Raw genomic sequence first — 18111 nt, 5'->3', positions numbered from 1 at the left:
GTTCTTTCTAGTAAAAGCTGCTAACGTAAGCTAGCAGACAAAGGGCGGAATTTTCACACACACACTGCCACACACACATACACCAAATGAACCGGCCAGCTGTAGGGAAGAGAGCTTGATTCTGAAATAACCTGCCCTTTTTCCTTCTACTACAGGACATCTAGTCCCTAAATAGAAATTTATTCCTCCACATATAGAATCCAGTTCCCCACATGGAAGTTTATACACTTTTTGTTATGTTTAAATTTTGTTTTTATGATCTAAAGGGATGTCAAGTTGCTGAATGAGCATTTAAAATAATTTAAATCAGTTTTAAAAAACTATCTAAAGGAACAGTTGATTATAAAAAAATGTGCATATTTGTTGCTCTGTAGTATCGTTAACACCTTTTTAGAGAGCTCCATGGGCTTCATCTATCCTTCCTTCAAGGAAATATCACAAAACATTACAACAACGTAAAGGAGTCCTGCCCAGACACAGGGAGCAGCTAACCAGACAAGATTGACTGTTTCATATATCTATTGCAGGGATATATTTTACATTCATCTAGGAAACCTCCCATACAAAGCGTTTGGAAAGGGTAGGACTTTAAAAAAAATTCTCAGAAGATGATTGGACAAACATCTGCTGTCAGAGTGAAAAAACATAATGAGGTTGTGGCTATGCCCAGCTCTGGTAGTAACCTGAGCTCAACAGAAAGGCGCTGCTGTAGTTTATGAACAGTGGAGCTTGTTGATGGAAAAAGCTCAAGCATAGGGTCGGTGGGAAGGAGCGTAAACATCTTCTTTGCCAAGAGAAGCTTTCAGCATGGCTCTTATTATTTTTAATAATAATATTTTAATAAGGAAATGTGGCCAAGTTCTGATTCAACAGCTGCTGTACTATGGCTACATCTGAGCTAATTGCTACACAAGTAAGCCAACGTACAAGGTATGGCTATTAAACAATGACACTGCTCTTATGGGGATAAAACCACATGGTTCACAGTCACACTGGGTGTTCTATATCAAAGGTTGGGTACTCACACACAACTGCTGTAAGAAGTTTACAATAAGAGATGTCTTAAGTTCACTGCTAGCTACTGACTGAGTGCATGTGTTTTTGCTAATGGCGTCTAAAAATGATTAGATTAACTGACTTATGGGGCTTTCCTTTACATTGAGCTGCTTGGCTCTACTTGGTTTGCTTTTCCACCACAACCAAGCTACACGGGTCGACTGCATTAAATAGCTGTGCTTCGTTAAGCATTGTTTTTTCCACCAGAAGAGGAAGAAGCACTGCTTGATTTTTACGTCAGTTTCTTCTTCTTCTGTTGGTCATCTGGTAGGTATTTCAAAGTTTGGTGCAGCGGTTGCTACTTAAAAACATCTGTGAGGCGTCCCCCAATGGTGATGAACTACTGTGATGTAACAGCAGTGTGCTTGGAGGCAGGGCGGGCACACTTGGGCCCTGCACCAGAGCAGAGGTTTCATTCATAAATGCTGAAAACGCATAAAACGGGGCCTGAAGTTGGCGTACGCCACTTTCCATGCAAAGTATATGATCTGTTAAAAATCAGACCTGATGGTAAAATGTGCACACCTGTAAGCCAACTGTGACCCATGCGTACTAACATTTTAAAGGCAGAGGGAAACTGTGACATATATGGGGAGGTGAGGAATTGAAGCGAGTTATTATATTAATTCTACTAAACACAAAACTTTATTACAGCATCCCCATCTTTAGCAGTTTCATTTTTAAGCATTCCCAGTGAGCCATAGCCATAAAATACTCTAATAATCTGTCATAATTTATGCTGAGCTCACAAGAGTAAAAAAGAGTAATTAAATAATGCCTTTGCATTGATTAAACTTATATTTTCTATATCCTGTAGTGATTAAAACTCTCTTTAATAATACCCTTTAGTGGATGAAATACATTATGTGAAGAAATAAGCAATAAAAACTGCAGCAATACTTGTGTGTAATGATGAATGATTTTTTTGCACTGAGGAGTGTGTGCAGTGTGGTGTCAGTCTAATTGTTATTTTTGTAACTGTTCCTGAAACAATAAGTCTTAAACTGTCCTTTCATTCCCAGACACCTAAAATTCAGTGTCAGAGAGTTTATTTTCTCTGACTCACTTCCAGTTGCAATCCTAGTTCACTGGCGAAAGCCTTAGATCTGCTGACTCATTCATATACATTTTCATTCATAGGGATCTTTGCATTGAACGTTTAAGGCTAAATGTAGGCGTGTAAAGGGCGCAACAGGAGGCAGATCTATGTGCGCACTTTCCAGGTCGACTTGGATTTATAAAGAGAGAATTGCATGAAGATGTGCGTGGGTACAGTTTTATAAATCTGAATTATTTTCTGCGCATGCCATTTCTGAGGTTTGGTTACACGTACTCTTTAAGTCTGGCATCTACGTACTGGTTTATAAATGAGAACCCTGGACCATTCTGGGCCAGCTCTGGTGATGGAAAAGTAATTAAAATATCCCAACATGAATTGATATCCGATCGAATTGGAACCTTGTGAATTGAAATTGAATCGATTCAGGCTGGTGATAACCAGCCTGAGATAATGTTTGCTATCACAAGATGCAGATGATTTTTTTATGGTGCACTAAGCTGTTTGTGATTTTTTTTTTTAAGTGAAATGAGACATTAGGGAGCAGTGGTGGACTTATTTTACATCAATGTGGCTGCAGGGAGACGCTGCAGTGGCTTAAAGGGGACATATTTTACCCCTTTAAGACAAGTTTATATTGGTCTCAGAGGTCCCCAAAACATGCCTGTGAAAGTTGTTGCTAAAAAAAAAAAACAAAACAAAAAAAAAAACACTCCAGTATTGGATTTCTGCATGTCTAAAAACCCCTCTGTTTCAGCCCTGCTCAGAACGAGCTGTTTCTGTGTCTGGGGCTTTAAATGTTACTGAGCTGACTCCACCCCTGACTCACAGGAAATGGATGTGGTTTAACGGATGAGCAGGGAGGGCCAACCAAACCTGGGTGCTAACTCCCCACATGACATCATGCGGGGGAAATCTGAGAACGGCTTGTTTCAGCACACATTTTTTGAAAGGTGGAGAAAGGGGGGGAGTGGGGGATTTTTCTGCTTCTTAAGGGGATTGAGGGGCACATATATTGTTTGAAAAGCCTGAAAAAGTGTATTTTGCATAATATGTGACCTTTAACCAAAGTGTACCTAAAGGCACAATACAGCATGTGTAGCCAGTAATATAGGCTATAATGTTACACATGTGATTAATGCCATTTAAAATTTGGCACCCATCATGGGCCTTAATTACATTGTGATTAATGCATTAATGCTGACAGCATTCATTTAACTGCATTATAAAGTCCAGTTTTAGCCAGACTTACACAATAATTGGAGTTTTTCTTATTGCATGTTCTCTGGAAGCTATGGAATAGTGTGCACACAAATCAAATGATGACACTACTATGAATATTACTGTGTAGAAGTGCATTAGAAGAAGGTCATTATATATTGAAATGTTACTATTAATATGCTCCTGTGTAAGCGGTGTGTTTTGCATATTTAAATGACAGGAGATGTTGACATTTCAAGGTTCTTATTAAGACTTCAGGCTCCTGTGTGAGTAATAATTTCCGCCTGGTTCTGCTAATTAAAAACATAATTCCTATTAATGATCCCTGCGTTAACATGGAGTTAGCTCATCTTCCCGCTCTGATTCAGAGTGCCACTGTGACTGTGTGTTTATTATCCAGTGTTGGTGTAATCTAGTGGTGGGGCAGGTACACCCTCATAAAAATGTGGTGTGTAAACGAGACATTTATTGGGTTTTCCACATGAACGCTGCCTCTGGAAAAGCCATACGTGCTGCGGTTTGCACAAAGAGCTTTCTAATGCTCCTGTACAGCGTGATTACACTTCCTCTCCGTGAGTGCGTCTGCCTATGAGACGAAAGTGGGGTGCGGCGGGTCTAAGAGCTGTTTCCTGTTGGTGGGAGTGGGACAAAAATCTGTTTCCTTTGCCAAAGCTGTCCGCATTGTCTGAGGCTTCTGTGTTGTTTTACGAAGCGACCCACACAGAAACGACACAAACACGTACTTACAAAGGTTTGCTCTGAAAATAGAAAAAGTGGGAGCACGCAAGGGCAATCGCACAGGTCAAGCCACAAACGCCTGCACTGGCGTGTACACACCACAACCTTTCCTCGTATCTGTGACCTGCTGGATTGTCCGCGGCTGAAACAGCTTTGATAGTGCTGACACATACGCTGACAAAAGCTCTGGCTCAGATATAACGCCTGTGTGTGTCCACATGTGTGTTTTTAGGGAGTGTTTGAGTAGAAACAGCATGTGGAGGAGCTGTTGGTGTTATCTGACGTCCATTCTGAACATTCCGTGACAGCAGGGAGTATCTCACCATGTGTGTCTGATGGATTTGAAAGGAGTTGTTTAATTTTTTGATTTTGCTGTCCAGGACTCTAAAGCAACTGACACGTACAGAATAATTCCTGAAAACACAGATGTGATTTTGTCAAGTTCTGGTAATAGAAACGGAGAGATTTAAGATGGGTTCAGGTTGCTCCTGGAAAGAATTTTACCCACAAATACGTCTTAATCTTATCAGAGGGAGGGCTCCAACACATTTTAAACAAAGTGGAATTAAAGGGTTCTCAGAAGATGTTTCAGCCCAGGCTGAGGGCAAATATACAGGTTTACTTTTCAAAGTCAAAGTCTGAAAATTTGGGGAGTAATGTGGAGAGGAAAAACAACAGGCTATCAGAGGCACAGAGAAGAGGATTTTCACCATTTCTGGTCTCATTCCTTCTCAACAATGGACAAAAGAGGGACAAAGGTTGTTATAACGTTCAATACTTTGAAGGATCTTTATAAAAAAAAAAAACAAACAAAAACATCATCTCTGTTATTTTAGTGTTCAGTGATACTGAGATGTATCAAAGGTTTTTCAAATACAACGGAACTTCAGATGCGCACTATATGGACTGTAATGACATTGCATTCAATTGCATGTACTTTAATATGGACTTGGTTCCCTTTTGCAGCTCTAACAGCCTCCTTCCACAAGATTCTGGAGTGTTTCTGTGGGAATTTATGCCCATTCATTCTGCAGAGCAGTCATGGTAATGTGCAGGTTCTTCCACACCTATCTCATCAAACCATGTCTTTATAGTCCTTACTTTATGCACTGGGGCACAGTCATGTTAGAACAGAAAAGGGCCTTCCCCAAACTGTTGCCACAAAGTTGGAAGCATAGCATTGTCCAAAATGTCTTGGTATGCTGGAGCATTAAGATGGGCCTTCACCGGCAATAAGGGGACTAGCCCAAACCCTAGAAAACAGCCCCTTACCATTAACCTTCCTCCACCAATCTTCATGGTTGGCACAGTATGGTCAGGCAGGTAATATTCCCTGGCGTTCACCAAGTGTCAGTTTTGTCAACTTAAACTGTGACTAAAAATGTTTAGCGACAGCCTTTTTTCCAAGAGAAAGACTAGACTGAGTAGTCAAAAATAGATCTTTGATGACAAAAACTGACTAAAAGTAAGTTTTAGTTCTCATCAAGATGACTTAAATAAGACTAAAATGTAATTTAGTTTTTGTGAGACATTCAAAATCCATGATATTTCTCCACTGTGGGTAAATCTGTCAAAGTACAATGCATCTGTAGCTATTCTGCCTCTCAGCTGTAGAAAAAAGGGACCCCAGGTTTGGCAGGGTGCATAGAACACATTACCACATTTGGTACCAGATTCAGGCAAGAGAATAAATGCTTGGACTAAAAGTTAAGACTAAAATGCAATGACTTTTTATGGACTACAACTAGATTAAAATGTTTTTGAGTTTTCGTCGACTAAAGGGTAGAAATGACTAAAATGTGACCAAACTAAATGGCATTTAATCTGAAGACTAAAACTGCCAAAATAGCTGCCAAAATTAACACTGCATCCACCAAACCCTAACCTGCCTCCATATAGAACTGCATAACGTGAATCATGGCGACTGTAGACATGTCAGTACACGACTTTTGTCGGTTTTTTTAAAAGAAAACAACTCAGCGCTGTTCTTGGTTCTTCTTTTAATGAAGAAATGTCATCAAGTTCTGATAAAACTGGCACCACAGCAGCATCCACACTAATGTCTTCTGCCATAATTGCACCGGCCTCTTGTTGCTGCTTGCTTACGTCACAACTCTGCCACGCCTGAAAGTACTGCCCCTTGTCCCTGATTGGTCCTGTCACTTTCTAACCAGGCCCAAACGGTTCAGACGGGAGCTTTGCAAGATGGATTCGCCAGTGAGAAACATAGAAACGGGCGTATCCATCAGCTTTGCAAGGTTACCCAAACCCAGAATGACTGTAAAACAAAGTAGCATGATGGAGCTACTCAGAAGCATCATGGATGTGCAGCCGACAGATCTGCAGCAAGTACATAATGCTATCATGTCAATATGGACCAAAATCTCAGGGATGTTTCCAGCGCCTTGTTGAAACTATACCATGAAGAATTAAAGCAGTTCTGAAGGCAAAAGTGAGTCCAGCCCAGTACTAGCAAGGTGTACCTAATAAAGTGGCAAGTGTACAGAAATGGAAGTCTTATGTGGAAGTTGTTAAATGCTAACCACTGGAAAATTCACCTCCATTCCCAGAGGTATACCATGTCTATTAGACGATAATAGACAATGATTGCTGAGGGGTTTAGAGATTGCACGAACACAAATAGGATAAATGTGTATTTAATGAGTATGAAAGTGAAGGTAGGCGTGTGCAGACCTTGAGATGCTGGAGTTGCCGTCGGTCATCATCCAGTTGCCTCCTCTTGTTTTCAATCTCCGTCTGCCTCTTCCTTTTCTCCTGTAACAACACATACACATAATGAGTCTAAGCTCACAATATGATCCATGTTCTATAAGAAGAGCCTTAAAGTTTCAGTGTGTTTGAATGCATGTAAAAAGAATTTGACCGCTCAGATTGTGACACTACTAACAGAAAAGCAATTTGAAAGAGGCTATAAATATTTTGATGTGAATTGAAATCAGTATTTATGATTATATTGAACTGAAACCTTGACTTTGTGTGTCTGAAAAGTCACATTGAGAGGATAAAGTGGACTGAAATAATAAAAGCAGAGAGAGAGAGAGATAGGGAGGAGAGGGCAGTGAGAGACAGACAGAAAATGTGCAGTGAGCTGTAGCTACTGCATTAGCCTTCAATGTCCTCTAATGGGTGAAGGAGATGGGATTTAAAAGGTTGAGTCATTAAGATGGGGCGGTCAGTCCCAGACAGGCCACAATGATTTGTTGTTTCTACAGCCATCCTCGTGCCCTGATGTGCACTCTGCATGTGTAGAGAGAGAAAGTGTATGAATGTAACTCACAGCGATGGCCTGGAGTCTCTCCTCTTGTGACACCTCAGCCATCCTGAATGACAGACAGAGAGAGACGGAGAGCGTTATAATCACACTAACATCAGACATTACGCAGTGACAAACAACTTTCCTTCACCGTAGTCTTTCACCTTCCAACCACTTCCCAGAGACTGAGGTTAAATGTCTGTCTGTTTGCACTAAATCAGTGTCTCTTTCCTGTCAGGCACAGTCAGCATAGGCATGCTAATGTGCTAGCAGGACGCTGCTGGAGATTCCTGCCCTAATAGGTTCCAGATCTTAGCTACAGGATGCAGGATGGACGGAAGCAGAGCTGGAGCAACAGTAGAGGGACTGAGACTCAACAGAGACGGGACAAAACTACCACAGTATTGGTCTCCCTCAGTAATCTTACATAATATTTCTACAGTGAATGACTTACACTGATTTAATCCCTTTCCAAGCGGAAAACTGTTCATGACCTTTGACATCAGTTTAAAAAAAGATACATTTATATGCAACAAAGACTGGAATATAATCAGAAATTACAATTCTTGAAGGGGATTTTCAAAGAACTTCTCCCTTAAGACTGTCATTCCAACTACAAAGAGGCTTTTACTGAGAACTGCTCATAATCTCTCAGCAAGGACTCTGTACTTGACAACAGTTTGGATTCAGTGCATTCAAGTATAAAATCCTTTCACACAAAAGATGACTGAAAATCCAAGTCCAAACTATTTTTGGTACCAAATTCTATTAAAATCTTCATTAAGAGTTAAGATTTGATTGAAAATGTTCACTATTTCAGCTTTAGATTCCTATGGATGACACTTCACAGGGAGAACAATACAACCATTTGACATCAATACGTGGAATTTATTGCACAACATTTCTAAGGCTTTGGGAATTCATTAAATCTAAATGAGAGCCATCATCCACAAATGGAGAAAACTTGGAACAGTGGTGAACCTTCCCAGGAGTGGCCAACCTACCAAAATGACTCCAAGAGCACATGGACGACTCATCCAGGTGGTCACAAAAGAACCCAGATCATCATCTAAAGACCCGCAGGCCTCACTTGACTCAGTTAAGGTCAGTGTTCGAGATTCAACCATAAGAAGGAGACTAGGCAAAGAGTTTCAAGTCCAAGACCATTGCTGACCAAAAGGAACATGATAGCTCGTCTCACATTTGACAAAAACATCCTGATGATCCCCAAGAGTTTTGAGAGAATGTTCTGTAGGCTGATGAGACAAAAGCTGAACTTTTTGGAAGGTATTCGTCCCATTACATCTGGAGTAAAACTATCAGCATTTCATCAAAAGATCATACCAACAGTCAAACACGTGGTGGTGGTGTGATGGTCTGGGGCTGCTTTGCTGCCTCAGGACCTGGACCACAAATTGGTGGAATCATGAATTCTGCTCACTACCAGAAAATCCTGAAAGAGAATGTCCGGCAATCAGTGCCTGACCTCAAGCTCAAGAGACTTGGATTATGCAGCAGGACAATGACGTGAAAATACACCAGCAAGTCCACCTCTGAATGGATTAAAAAAATCAAAACGAAGGCTTTGGAGTGGCCTGGTCAAGGTCCAGACTTAAATCTGATAGAGATGCTGCGGCCTGACTATAAACAGGCCGTTCATATTGGAAAACACTCTGGTGTAGCTAAATTAAAACAATTCTGCAAAGAAAATTTTCCAAAATTCCTCCACTGAGATGTGAAAGAGTCATTGACACTTGCTGCAAACACTTGCTAACATTTTTTTTTTGCCAACAAAGGTGGCACAACCAGTTATAAGATTTACAGGATAATGACTTTTTCCACATAGGGCCAGGTAGGTTTGGGCTTTTTTTCACAGATAAATGAAATCATCATTTAAAAACTGCATTATGTATTTACTTGGGTTATCTTTGTCTAATATTAAAATTTATTTTAGGATACGAAACATTTAAAGTGTGTCAAATATATTTCACAGCACTGTAGGGCTCTTAAAGTAAAGCCCTAATGGGTATTTTGACTCTCAAATCCATCAGTTGCTGATGTTAAGGAAATAATTTTTCAAGACATCTGATGTTTCTATGATTAGCAACTTGAGATGTAACCCTACAACACTGAAAAAGCATTTGAGCTTGATGTGGTGTGAAAAAACTGTTATTCAAGTTACTCTTAATGCTCTGTAATGTGCTCATGCACGGTACAATTCCTTGGCCCTGGTGTTAAGGGAAGAGGTGGGCTTTAGCACAGTAAAACAGCCGTTTGATGTATAAATGATATGACTGCTCCTCTCAATGGTCATTTTAAACAAAGGTGCAGTGTATACTGACCAGAATGGCTTAAAATGTTGATATAATGTCTGTGTATTTCTCCGTTTTGACAACTCTGTCAGAGCTATTGGATAATCTCATTCACATGCTTCCATGAGTGCTGCTTGAGTATTTCTAGAATAGTAGTTATGATATTCTTTGTGATTATGAGATCACACACCATGACTCACTGATGACCACATCTGCATCTTCAAACTGTATCCATTTATCCAACTTAAACACCCTTAAAACTTTAAAATCAGCAATAAATGAAAATAAATGAGTGAATCAACAAAAATAATTCCGATAATAATACACAGAACTGTGCAAAACTTTCAGGCATGTTCTGGCCAAAACTGAGCCTCAAGTTAGGCTGAAGTCTGATGGTGCCACTGGACAGATTGACACAGTCCTAGTCATGATCTGAAAGTGCTTGTACCTTACCAGGGGGAAGGGAAAATAATCTGTTGAAAAAATGACGAAGTCCCCACCTTTAGGGCGGAGTAAAGGGTGGGTGTGGTGAGTAAGCAAAGCCTAGGTTACCATCCCTTGGTCATAATGTGGATGTCCCAAGGACGTGTTACCTGGGATGCAAAGACCCAGACAAAAGAAATGTAGTCGAGCTTGACCTTGACTGCGAGCGACACGTATGTCCTGTGATGTATCCTTGGTGCCCTACATGCCTAAAACTTATGCACATGACTGTATTATGACAATAAATTGACCAAAAATACTCTTATGGCCACAATACACCAGCAAATGCTGAAACATTTACCATATGATTAAACCTAGACAAAACAAGTTTAACACTGCGCTGCATAGCAAAGTATTTGTTTAATCTTGATTATCTAATTTTCAAGATTGTGGGAAGCCAAACTGGTGATTGAAATTGAAACTCAATTAATTGCCCAGCCCTAGCTTCCATATTCATTCACATGCCACTGATGCAGCAGTAGGAACAGACTGGAGTTAAGTGTCACGCCCAGGGGCACGTTGACATGTGACTGTAGGAAGCTGGGGATTGAACCCATGACCTCCTGGTTGTGCGATGACAAACTCTCAAACTGTGTCATGAATAATGTATATTAGCTGAGGCCTGGTTGGGCTTGGAGAAGAGTGAGTGCAGGCCAGCTGGTGACTGGAGAATGGGACAAGTGTGCCTCAGCAGAGTGCAAACAGCCTTAATGTGGAGGCACCCTTAGTTTGCATCTCTTATTCTAGCGCTCTGGTTATTTTTAGGGATGTTCCTAGCAACTTAGCAGACGTAAGTTTAAATTCTGGCTTATTGACTAGTCTAGACATAAGAAATCCCTGGGCAGTGGTTGTGTGGTTAAATGTTATGATGAGCTGTTATCTTTTCAGACTCGGTAAAATAAGCATGTCAAATTAATTTGCCAACTGTAGCAAATATTAGCAGCACTGGCACCACCAGCCTTTGGGTCCTCCTTGCAGCTTTTATAAAACTTTCTCTCATTTTTCTCCTTCAAATATCACCAAACCACTCTGTTCCTATGAGATGCCATCTGTCCAGTGTGCTAGTTTACATGCTGGCGGTAGAGCAGGGAGAGAGGACCCATTAGCTGGAGCTACAGCCCTGGGCCAATGGCTGCATTATAACTAGGGATAGGGTTTTATGCTCAGTCAGCTAATGGCACACACACCTACTACTATCCCTAATATTTGATGAAGGTGTGAAAGATTGTGTTGTCTACTGACTGGAGGCGGTGTATGGAGCATCATCTTAGCAGCAGAGTACCCTTTCAAGCCTGAACTAAAACTGCATCGTAACACTCATGCTAGAATCCCAATTCTCCGCACTGGTCCATCAAAACGCTTACAAAAGAGCAATGACACATTGCCTCTAGATCTCTCCCCACCCACTTCTTCTCCAGCTCCAGTACAATGTGTTAAAACTGGTTGATCGTGTTGTTCTGTATGATGACTGGCCAAGACACTCAGCATCACTGTTTAAATTTTCTTATATCATTTCCAATAAACACTTGTATTGAGAGCATATTAACAGAACCTCATATCTCCATTTCTGCAGGATGAATCTAATAGCTGCACTTTTATTTCCCACACAAATGCATGCAATGCAACAACACTGACTCCTCTCAGTACATTAAGAAGCATGAGAGTTAAAGTCATGCTCATTCATCACAGAGGCTGAGGGACAGTCACCTCAGGGGTGTACTGTATTATAGAAGGCCACTCTGTAAGATGTGCACACATATATTCATCCAACGCTGCTCTCTGCTCAATCACTTAGCCACATCGCCATCACATGGAGAGCCTTTGGAGGGAAAGTAAAACCACAATCATCTGATCAACCCAGGAATACACATTTGAACACATACGCACAGTCTAGACACATTCTTTCTAATTTTCACTGTGCAAACTGATCCAGCACAAATAGGAGGACTGAATAAACATCTGGAGATGCACTAGACAAAAGAAAAGTCCAATCAAATTATAAAATACGGGTATAATTCACACACCAATCTTCCCTTCTCTCAGGTTGGAGTGGAAGCAGCACAGCTATCAAAGTGGGTCTAATCTGGATCAGTTCATCAGTGGAATGAAGGAGGCCTGGAAGCAGCAGCTGACCGTCCTGACCTGTGAAAAGGTCATTGTAAGCATCAGCAGAAATGAGGCAGCACACGCCCTCAGCACAGCTATTACAGGCTGAAAGTACATGGACACTTAAGGTATGGACATTACATTTGTCCGTTGGAGACATCATTTATGGAAATGGAGGCAATTTTTTATTCCTGGAACAAACATGCATAAGAGTTGAATACCAGTTGGTCTACACAACTCTAAAGCCACGTTTAGACCAACGATTCATGACAAGAAACCTTCAATGGCCAACTCTATATTGTTCTTAACGCCTGTCATTTCACACCCGCCAGCCAACTCTCCATGCTTCAGTTTCCACTGATGTTCTGACCACAGAACAGTTTTCCATTTTGCCTCAGTCCTATTTAAGTGTGCTTTGGCCCAGAAAAGATGGTGGCATTCCTGGATCTTGTTCACATATGGCTTCTTCTTTGCATGATACAGCTTTAACTTGCATTTGTGGATGGCAGGGCCAACTGGGTATACATATATATATATATATATATATATATATATATATATATATATATATATATATATATATATATATATATATAAACAATAAAAGTGTTTGTGGGCATTTTGGTTATTCAGTAAACTCTCATAGTACAACCCCAATTACCAAAAAGTTGGGACGCTGGGTAAAATGTAAAAGATAGAATGCAATGGTTTATTATTGTCATTAACCCATATTTTATTCACAATAGAACATAAAAATCATATCAGATGTTGAAACTGAGACATTTTACCATTTTTTGAAAAGCACTTACTCATTTTGAATTTGATGGCAGCAACACTTGTCAAAGGAATAGGGCAACAAAAACCAGAAAAGTAAGTGGTACTGGAGAAAAACAGCTGAAGGAGCATTTAGCACCTAGTTAGGTTGATTGGCAACAGGTCATTAACATGACTGGGTATTGCAAAGACTTTGAATATCCCAACATCTAGAGGCCATAATATCATCAAAAGATTTCGAGAATCTGGAGAAATCTCTTCACTTCAAGAAATAATTGTCTGTCAACACAAATGCAAGTTAAAACTGTATCATGCAAGGAAGAAGCCATATGTGAACATGATCCAGAAACCCTGCCGGTCTTCTCTGGGCCAAAGCTCATTTAAAATGGACTGAAGCAAACTGGAAAACTGTTCTGTGGTCAGATCAAAATTCATAATTCTGTTTTGAAACCATGAAAGATTCGTCTAAGAGGAGAAGGGCCATCCAGGTTGTTATAAGCGCACAGTTCAAAAGCCATTTCTGATGGTATGGGGTTGCATTAGTGCCTATGGCGTAGTCAGCTTACACATCTGGAAAGGCACTATCAATGCTGAAAAGTAGACAGAGGTTTTAGAGCAACATATGCTTCCATCCAGACAACATCTCTATTAGGGAAGGCCTTGCATATTTCAGCAAGACAGTTAGAAACTATACAACACATCCATCACAACAGCATGGCTTCACAATAGAGAGACCAGGTGCTGAACTGGCCTTCCTGCAGTCCAGACCTTCAGTGCAGAGGCATAACAACAAAAGTTGGCTAAACTGCTTAACAATCAGAGATAAAAACTATAAAAGAACACACAAAATGCTGACATTATTAGCCTTTTAGTCTTAACAATCATCAAAAATTTGATGTTTCTTTAGGTCTATTATCTTTAGGTCTATTTTTCCAGAGAGTTAAGCAGTTAAAGTGACTCAGGTCACTTTAACTGAGGAGGAATAATCCCTCAAGTTTGCAAGACTTTGTGGCTCTGAGTTGAAAACGACTATCCACTTCATGCCAAAGTTTAAAAGGTAGATGTTCACTGAACCAACAGAGGGTTAAGTGCTACGAATTCTGAAGTTGTTCATATTTTCATACCTGAATTTTAATACTTCTTCTCCATCCTTTAGGCTACAGTTGTAATGAATTTTTCAGTTGCATTGGAAAGAAATGTGTCTACCTTGTCAGAACATCCTCACACTATGTCCTGCTGCTGCTCTCATAAATAATGCACAAACTTTGAGATAGGAAAGCCGGCTCACAGACAGCCACCTTTGCGGCGTAGTTAGGATTGTGATTACATTTATGAGAGAGAAAATAACATGTGGACAGAGGTCTGAGACCAGACAGATGAAACATATTCCTATGTATAAATATACCAGCTGTAAGTAAGTCTGCTGGCTGCAACAAAAACAAATAACCCACTAATACAAGGGATGTTTTTGCCAATACATCTAGGCAGGTGCACGGTAGAAAAAGTCAAGGAAACAGACTAATGACCAGCCTTATTCCCAGCTGAGTGCAGTGCTGCTGCTGCATTTCCAGGAACACATTAACAGCCTGCATAGAGCACCAGCTTCCTCTTCTAATAGCATTTTGCCCACAGTCTTCTGGCACCGGTAGTCACTTTACACACTCCTTATCAGTGCTTAAATGCCCTGAAAGTGATGACTTTAATACCTAATATGGAGCTAAATGAATAATAATCCTTCTGTGCATCCATGGTTAGGGATAGCGCACTCATAATAAATAAAAAGCCTTGAATCTAATGTCATAAACTGTTTTTTAGGTACCTGCTTGTGATAGCAATGTATATTTCACCTTCTATTTAACAAATTTCATCACCCTTGCTGTTGGAAAAGGGCCATTTCTTAAAGCCTGTTTTTATAAAAGTACAGTGTGTTGCAGCTTGTGCTATTAAGTTCTGAAAAGTTAGAAAAGAAATTTATAAATTCCCTCGACACAGTCACAGAGTGAAAAGGTCAGTGAGTACACTGAAGCGAGTACTGAAGTGCACACGAAATAACTCACACTGTGTGATGCTGGGACAGCCATGGGCCATCCATCTATGCAGCTATCTGTCAGTGCTTCTATTAAATTTCACCACGTGTCATCACCAATAATCTGGGATTATCTTAAAGAAACATTACAGCAACCTGGAATTAGACACAGTGCATCATTCTGATCCTTCCTCCCACGCTCACACATACTCAGATGCACAGATTTCCGTAAAGCTTGCATTTTTTTTATAGCATCTGTGCTTAATTAAATAGTAAACACTTGAATGCACGATGCCTGAGTGGATCTCACACCTACAACACTGTAACCATATGGGATGCCCTCTGAGATTGGCTAATAAGAATCACCAAAACAAAAGCATGAACAAAGGAACAAAAATACAAGAATTTCAGACGAAACTAAACTTCACCAGACTTTTATGGTCATCATATCCTATATTTTAACTCCCTTGGCAGCAGGATGGAAAGTGACTAATTACAATGACTCAAATTGCTTTAATTGAGAAGTTTTTGGGGGTACTTATACCTTTTGAGTACATTTTGAAATCAGTACTTTGTCCTCTGCTTAAATACTTTTGAACCAGAGTGACTACTTTTGTTTGAGAACAATACTCTTGTACTCTCTGTTGAGATGGAAGAGTGAAAGAGTATTGTGCTAACAGCTGTTGTACACCACAAAAACGGAAGTGTTCATATCTCAAACATTTAGGAGTTGATTTTAATTCCCATTGCGTAATTTTAACACTGTAAAGAGTCAACTGATCTAACCTCTGCCCGCTGCTATTTCAGATCTTGGGGATGTGTGAGGCGGAGTTTCCCATCATGCCCTTGGGCAGAGTACTTATATGTGTTTTATATGTGTTTAGTTGTGTTTGTATGTTTCCTGTCTTAAAGTGATCAATGCTTCGATTCTGTTGCCAGTGTGTCTGGTTGATTGTTGTTGTTTTTGATGTGAGACACATTCGCACCATGGGTGAAGTTATCTACTGAGTTAGAACTCCCACCTGTGACTTTAGGTGTTCCTAAAGGACATATGGCATTTTTCATCAGTATGCATTGCCTTGCTATGAGCTTGACTCTCTGCTTTGTTCAGAGGAGACCCATCTTACCACAGATTTTAAGAGTTACTGTTGCTTTGTCATTATGTAAGAAATGTAACACTTTCAAAAACGTAGTTTAACTCCATGTAGTATGGCCTGATGTAGACCCTTTAAACATGTTTAATTCAACTCTATACGAGTTTAATTAACACTCAATTTTTCTGTGTACTTTAATTTAGTATAGAGGTGTGACTTTGCCTGAACAACCTGGTTAGAGATCTACTCTTTTGTTGTTCTTGCTAATCAAGACAGTATTTTACTGTACAATTCCTCAGTAGCAACTCAGTACTCAGCCATCTAACTCTTATTATAGCAAATTGCATTTGAGACTAAAACTGATATAAAACAGCTTATTATTCTCTACTTATGTCCTCCATTCTTATATTTTAATATTTTATGATGGACCTAGTTTTGTTAGCTTAGTCCCCTGTACACCACCCACTTCTTTTAAAACAAAATAGCAAACCGCATCCAACTCCAAATGTAGTATTCTTCAAACTACTTCAATTTGAGTAACATCTGTAAAAAATAAGCACCCAGCACTAGGATGCACCACCTTTGCAAAAGTTCCAACATCTCCTAGTTTGAACACAAGTTCTAATTTAGGACAGAGTTTGTGCATTACAAAACATTTACGATGTTGCAGCAGCTGAAAAAATTCCAATGTAGGCAGAGGTTACATGTTTCCTTTCCTTTCTCCTAGCTCCTGAAGTCCTCTTGCCACCAAGTATCTGGCTGCCTGACCATTATACCAACAAAGACTGTAATGACTTTGTATTCAAATGGATGTACTTTATTAAAGAGTTGCCCCCCCTTTTTGCAGCTCTAACAGCCTCCACTCTTCTTGGCAGGCTTTCCACAAGATTTTGGAGTGTTCCTGTGGGAATTTGTGCCCATTGTAGAGCATTTATGAGGTCAGGCACTGGTCCTGTTCCAGTTCATCCCAAAGGTGCTGGATGGGGTTGAGGTCAGGGTTCTGTGTGGGCCAGTCAAACCAAACTCATCAAACCATGTTTTGATAGTTATTGCTTTGTGCACTGGTGCACAGTCCTGTGCAGAAAAAGGCCTTCCCCAAACTGTTACCACAAAGTTGGAAGCATAGCCTTTTACCTTTTGTTTTACATTTCAGTTTAGTTTAATACGTTTTTCCTGCTGGGTTGCTAGTTAAGTTTAGATTTTTTTTTTTTTTTTTGGAAAAAAAACAAACTTAGTTTTAGTTTAGTTTTTATTCATTTTAGCGTTAGTTTTTGTCGGCAACACCGGATACCTGTCAGGGCCGAGACCCTAAAAGGCTCATCACTTTTCAATTCATTTATTCAATTTTGATGTTTGTATAAAACTTGAACCAAAAATTACCATTGTGTGAAGTCTTTTCCAATCAAATCAGGGGATTTCACTCTCCTCAGGCTTGGGCATACATGTCAGTCATTATGCTGCGGTCAAAGACTAAACCTAAGGAGATTTTGTCTTCAGTTTTATTTTATTTTAGTTAGTTTTCAAAGCACAGGACTTAGTTTTAGTTAGTTTTTGATTTCTTTAGAAAACTTAGTTTAACTAAAATGATTTTTACATTTTAGTTTAGTTATTTAATTAGTTTTAGTTAAATATAATAACCTTGGTCAGGACCCATCTGGGGGTCCCGGGGCACCACTGGAGGGGTCACAGGATCCTTTCCAAAAACAGAACATTTTTAAAAAGTGATATATTTTACAGATAATGTAAAATTCATACATAAAATGATTTCAATTGAATATAAAACCATATTTACTGAGCTATTATGAAAGTAATGTGCCAGAAAGTCCTCAAAAATGTTAATATGCATGCTTTCACCAACTCCAGGTGGGGGGGTCCTCAGTTTCTGGCATTGTCATTTTGGGGGTGCACACCTTCCTCCAATGTCTCTTCCTGGTCTCTGTTTGGCTGTCCTGTTTAGTAAAGGCCCAAAG

General features: G+C 39.9%; 1 protein-coding gene across 3 annotated transcripts in view; it reads right to left on the bottom strand.

Annotated features, from left to right (window-relative positions):
* Nucleotides 1-18111, bottom strand: part of palm1b (paralemmin 1b) — a 44259-nt gene that overhangs the window by 11513 nt on the left and 14635 nt on the right. For all 3 annotated transcript variants that reach the window (XM_041812559.1, XM_041812561.1, XM_041812562.1), the window contains 2 exons: nucleotides 7371-7413; nucleotides 6767-6847 (listed from right to left, as the gene is read on the bottom strand). In XM_041812559.1, the coding sequence (XP_041668493.1) occupies nucleotides 6767-6847; nucleotides 7371-7413 (124 nt within the window). The remainder of the gene's footprint in view (nucleotides 1-6766; nucleotides 6848-7370; nucleotides 7414-18111) is intronic.

The sequence above is a fragment of the Cheilinus undulatus genome, linkage group 18, assembly GCF_018320785.1.
Source record: "Cheilinus undulatus linkage group 18, ASM1832078v1, whole genome shotgun sequence".
NCBI lineage: Eukaryota > Metazoa > Chordata > Actinopteri > Labriformes > Labridae > Cheilinus > Cheilinus undulatus.
Note: the sequence above shows the minus strand (reverse complement) of the source record. Positions and strands in the feature narration are given on the sequence as shown.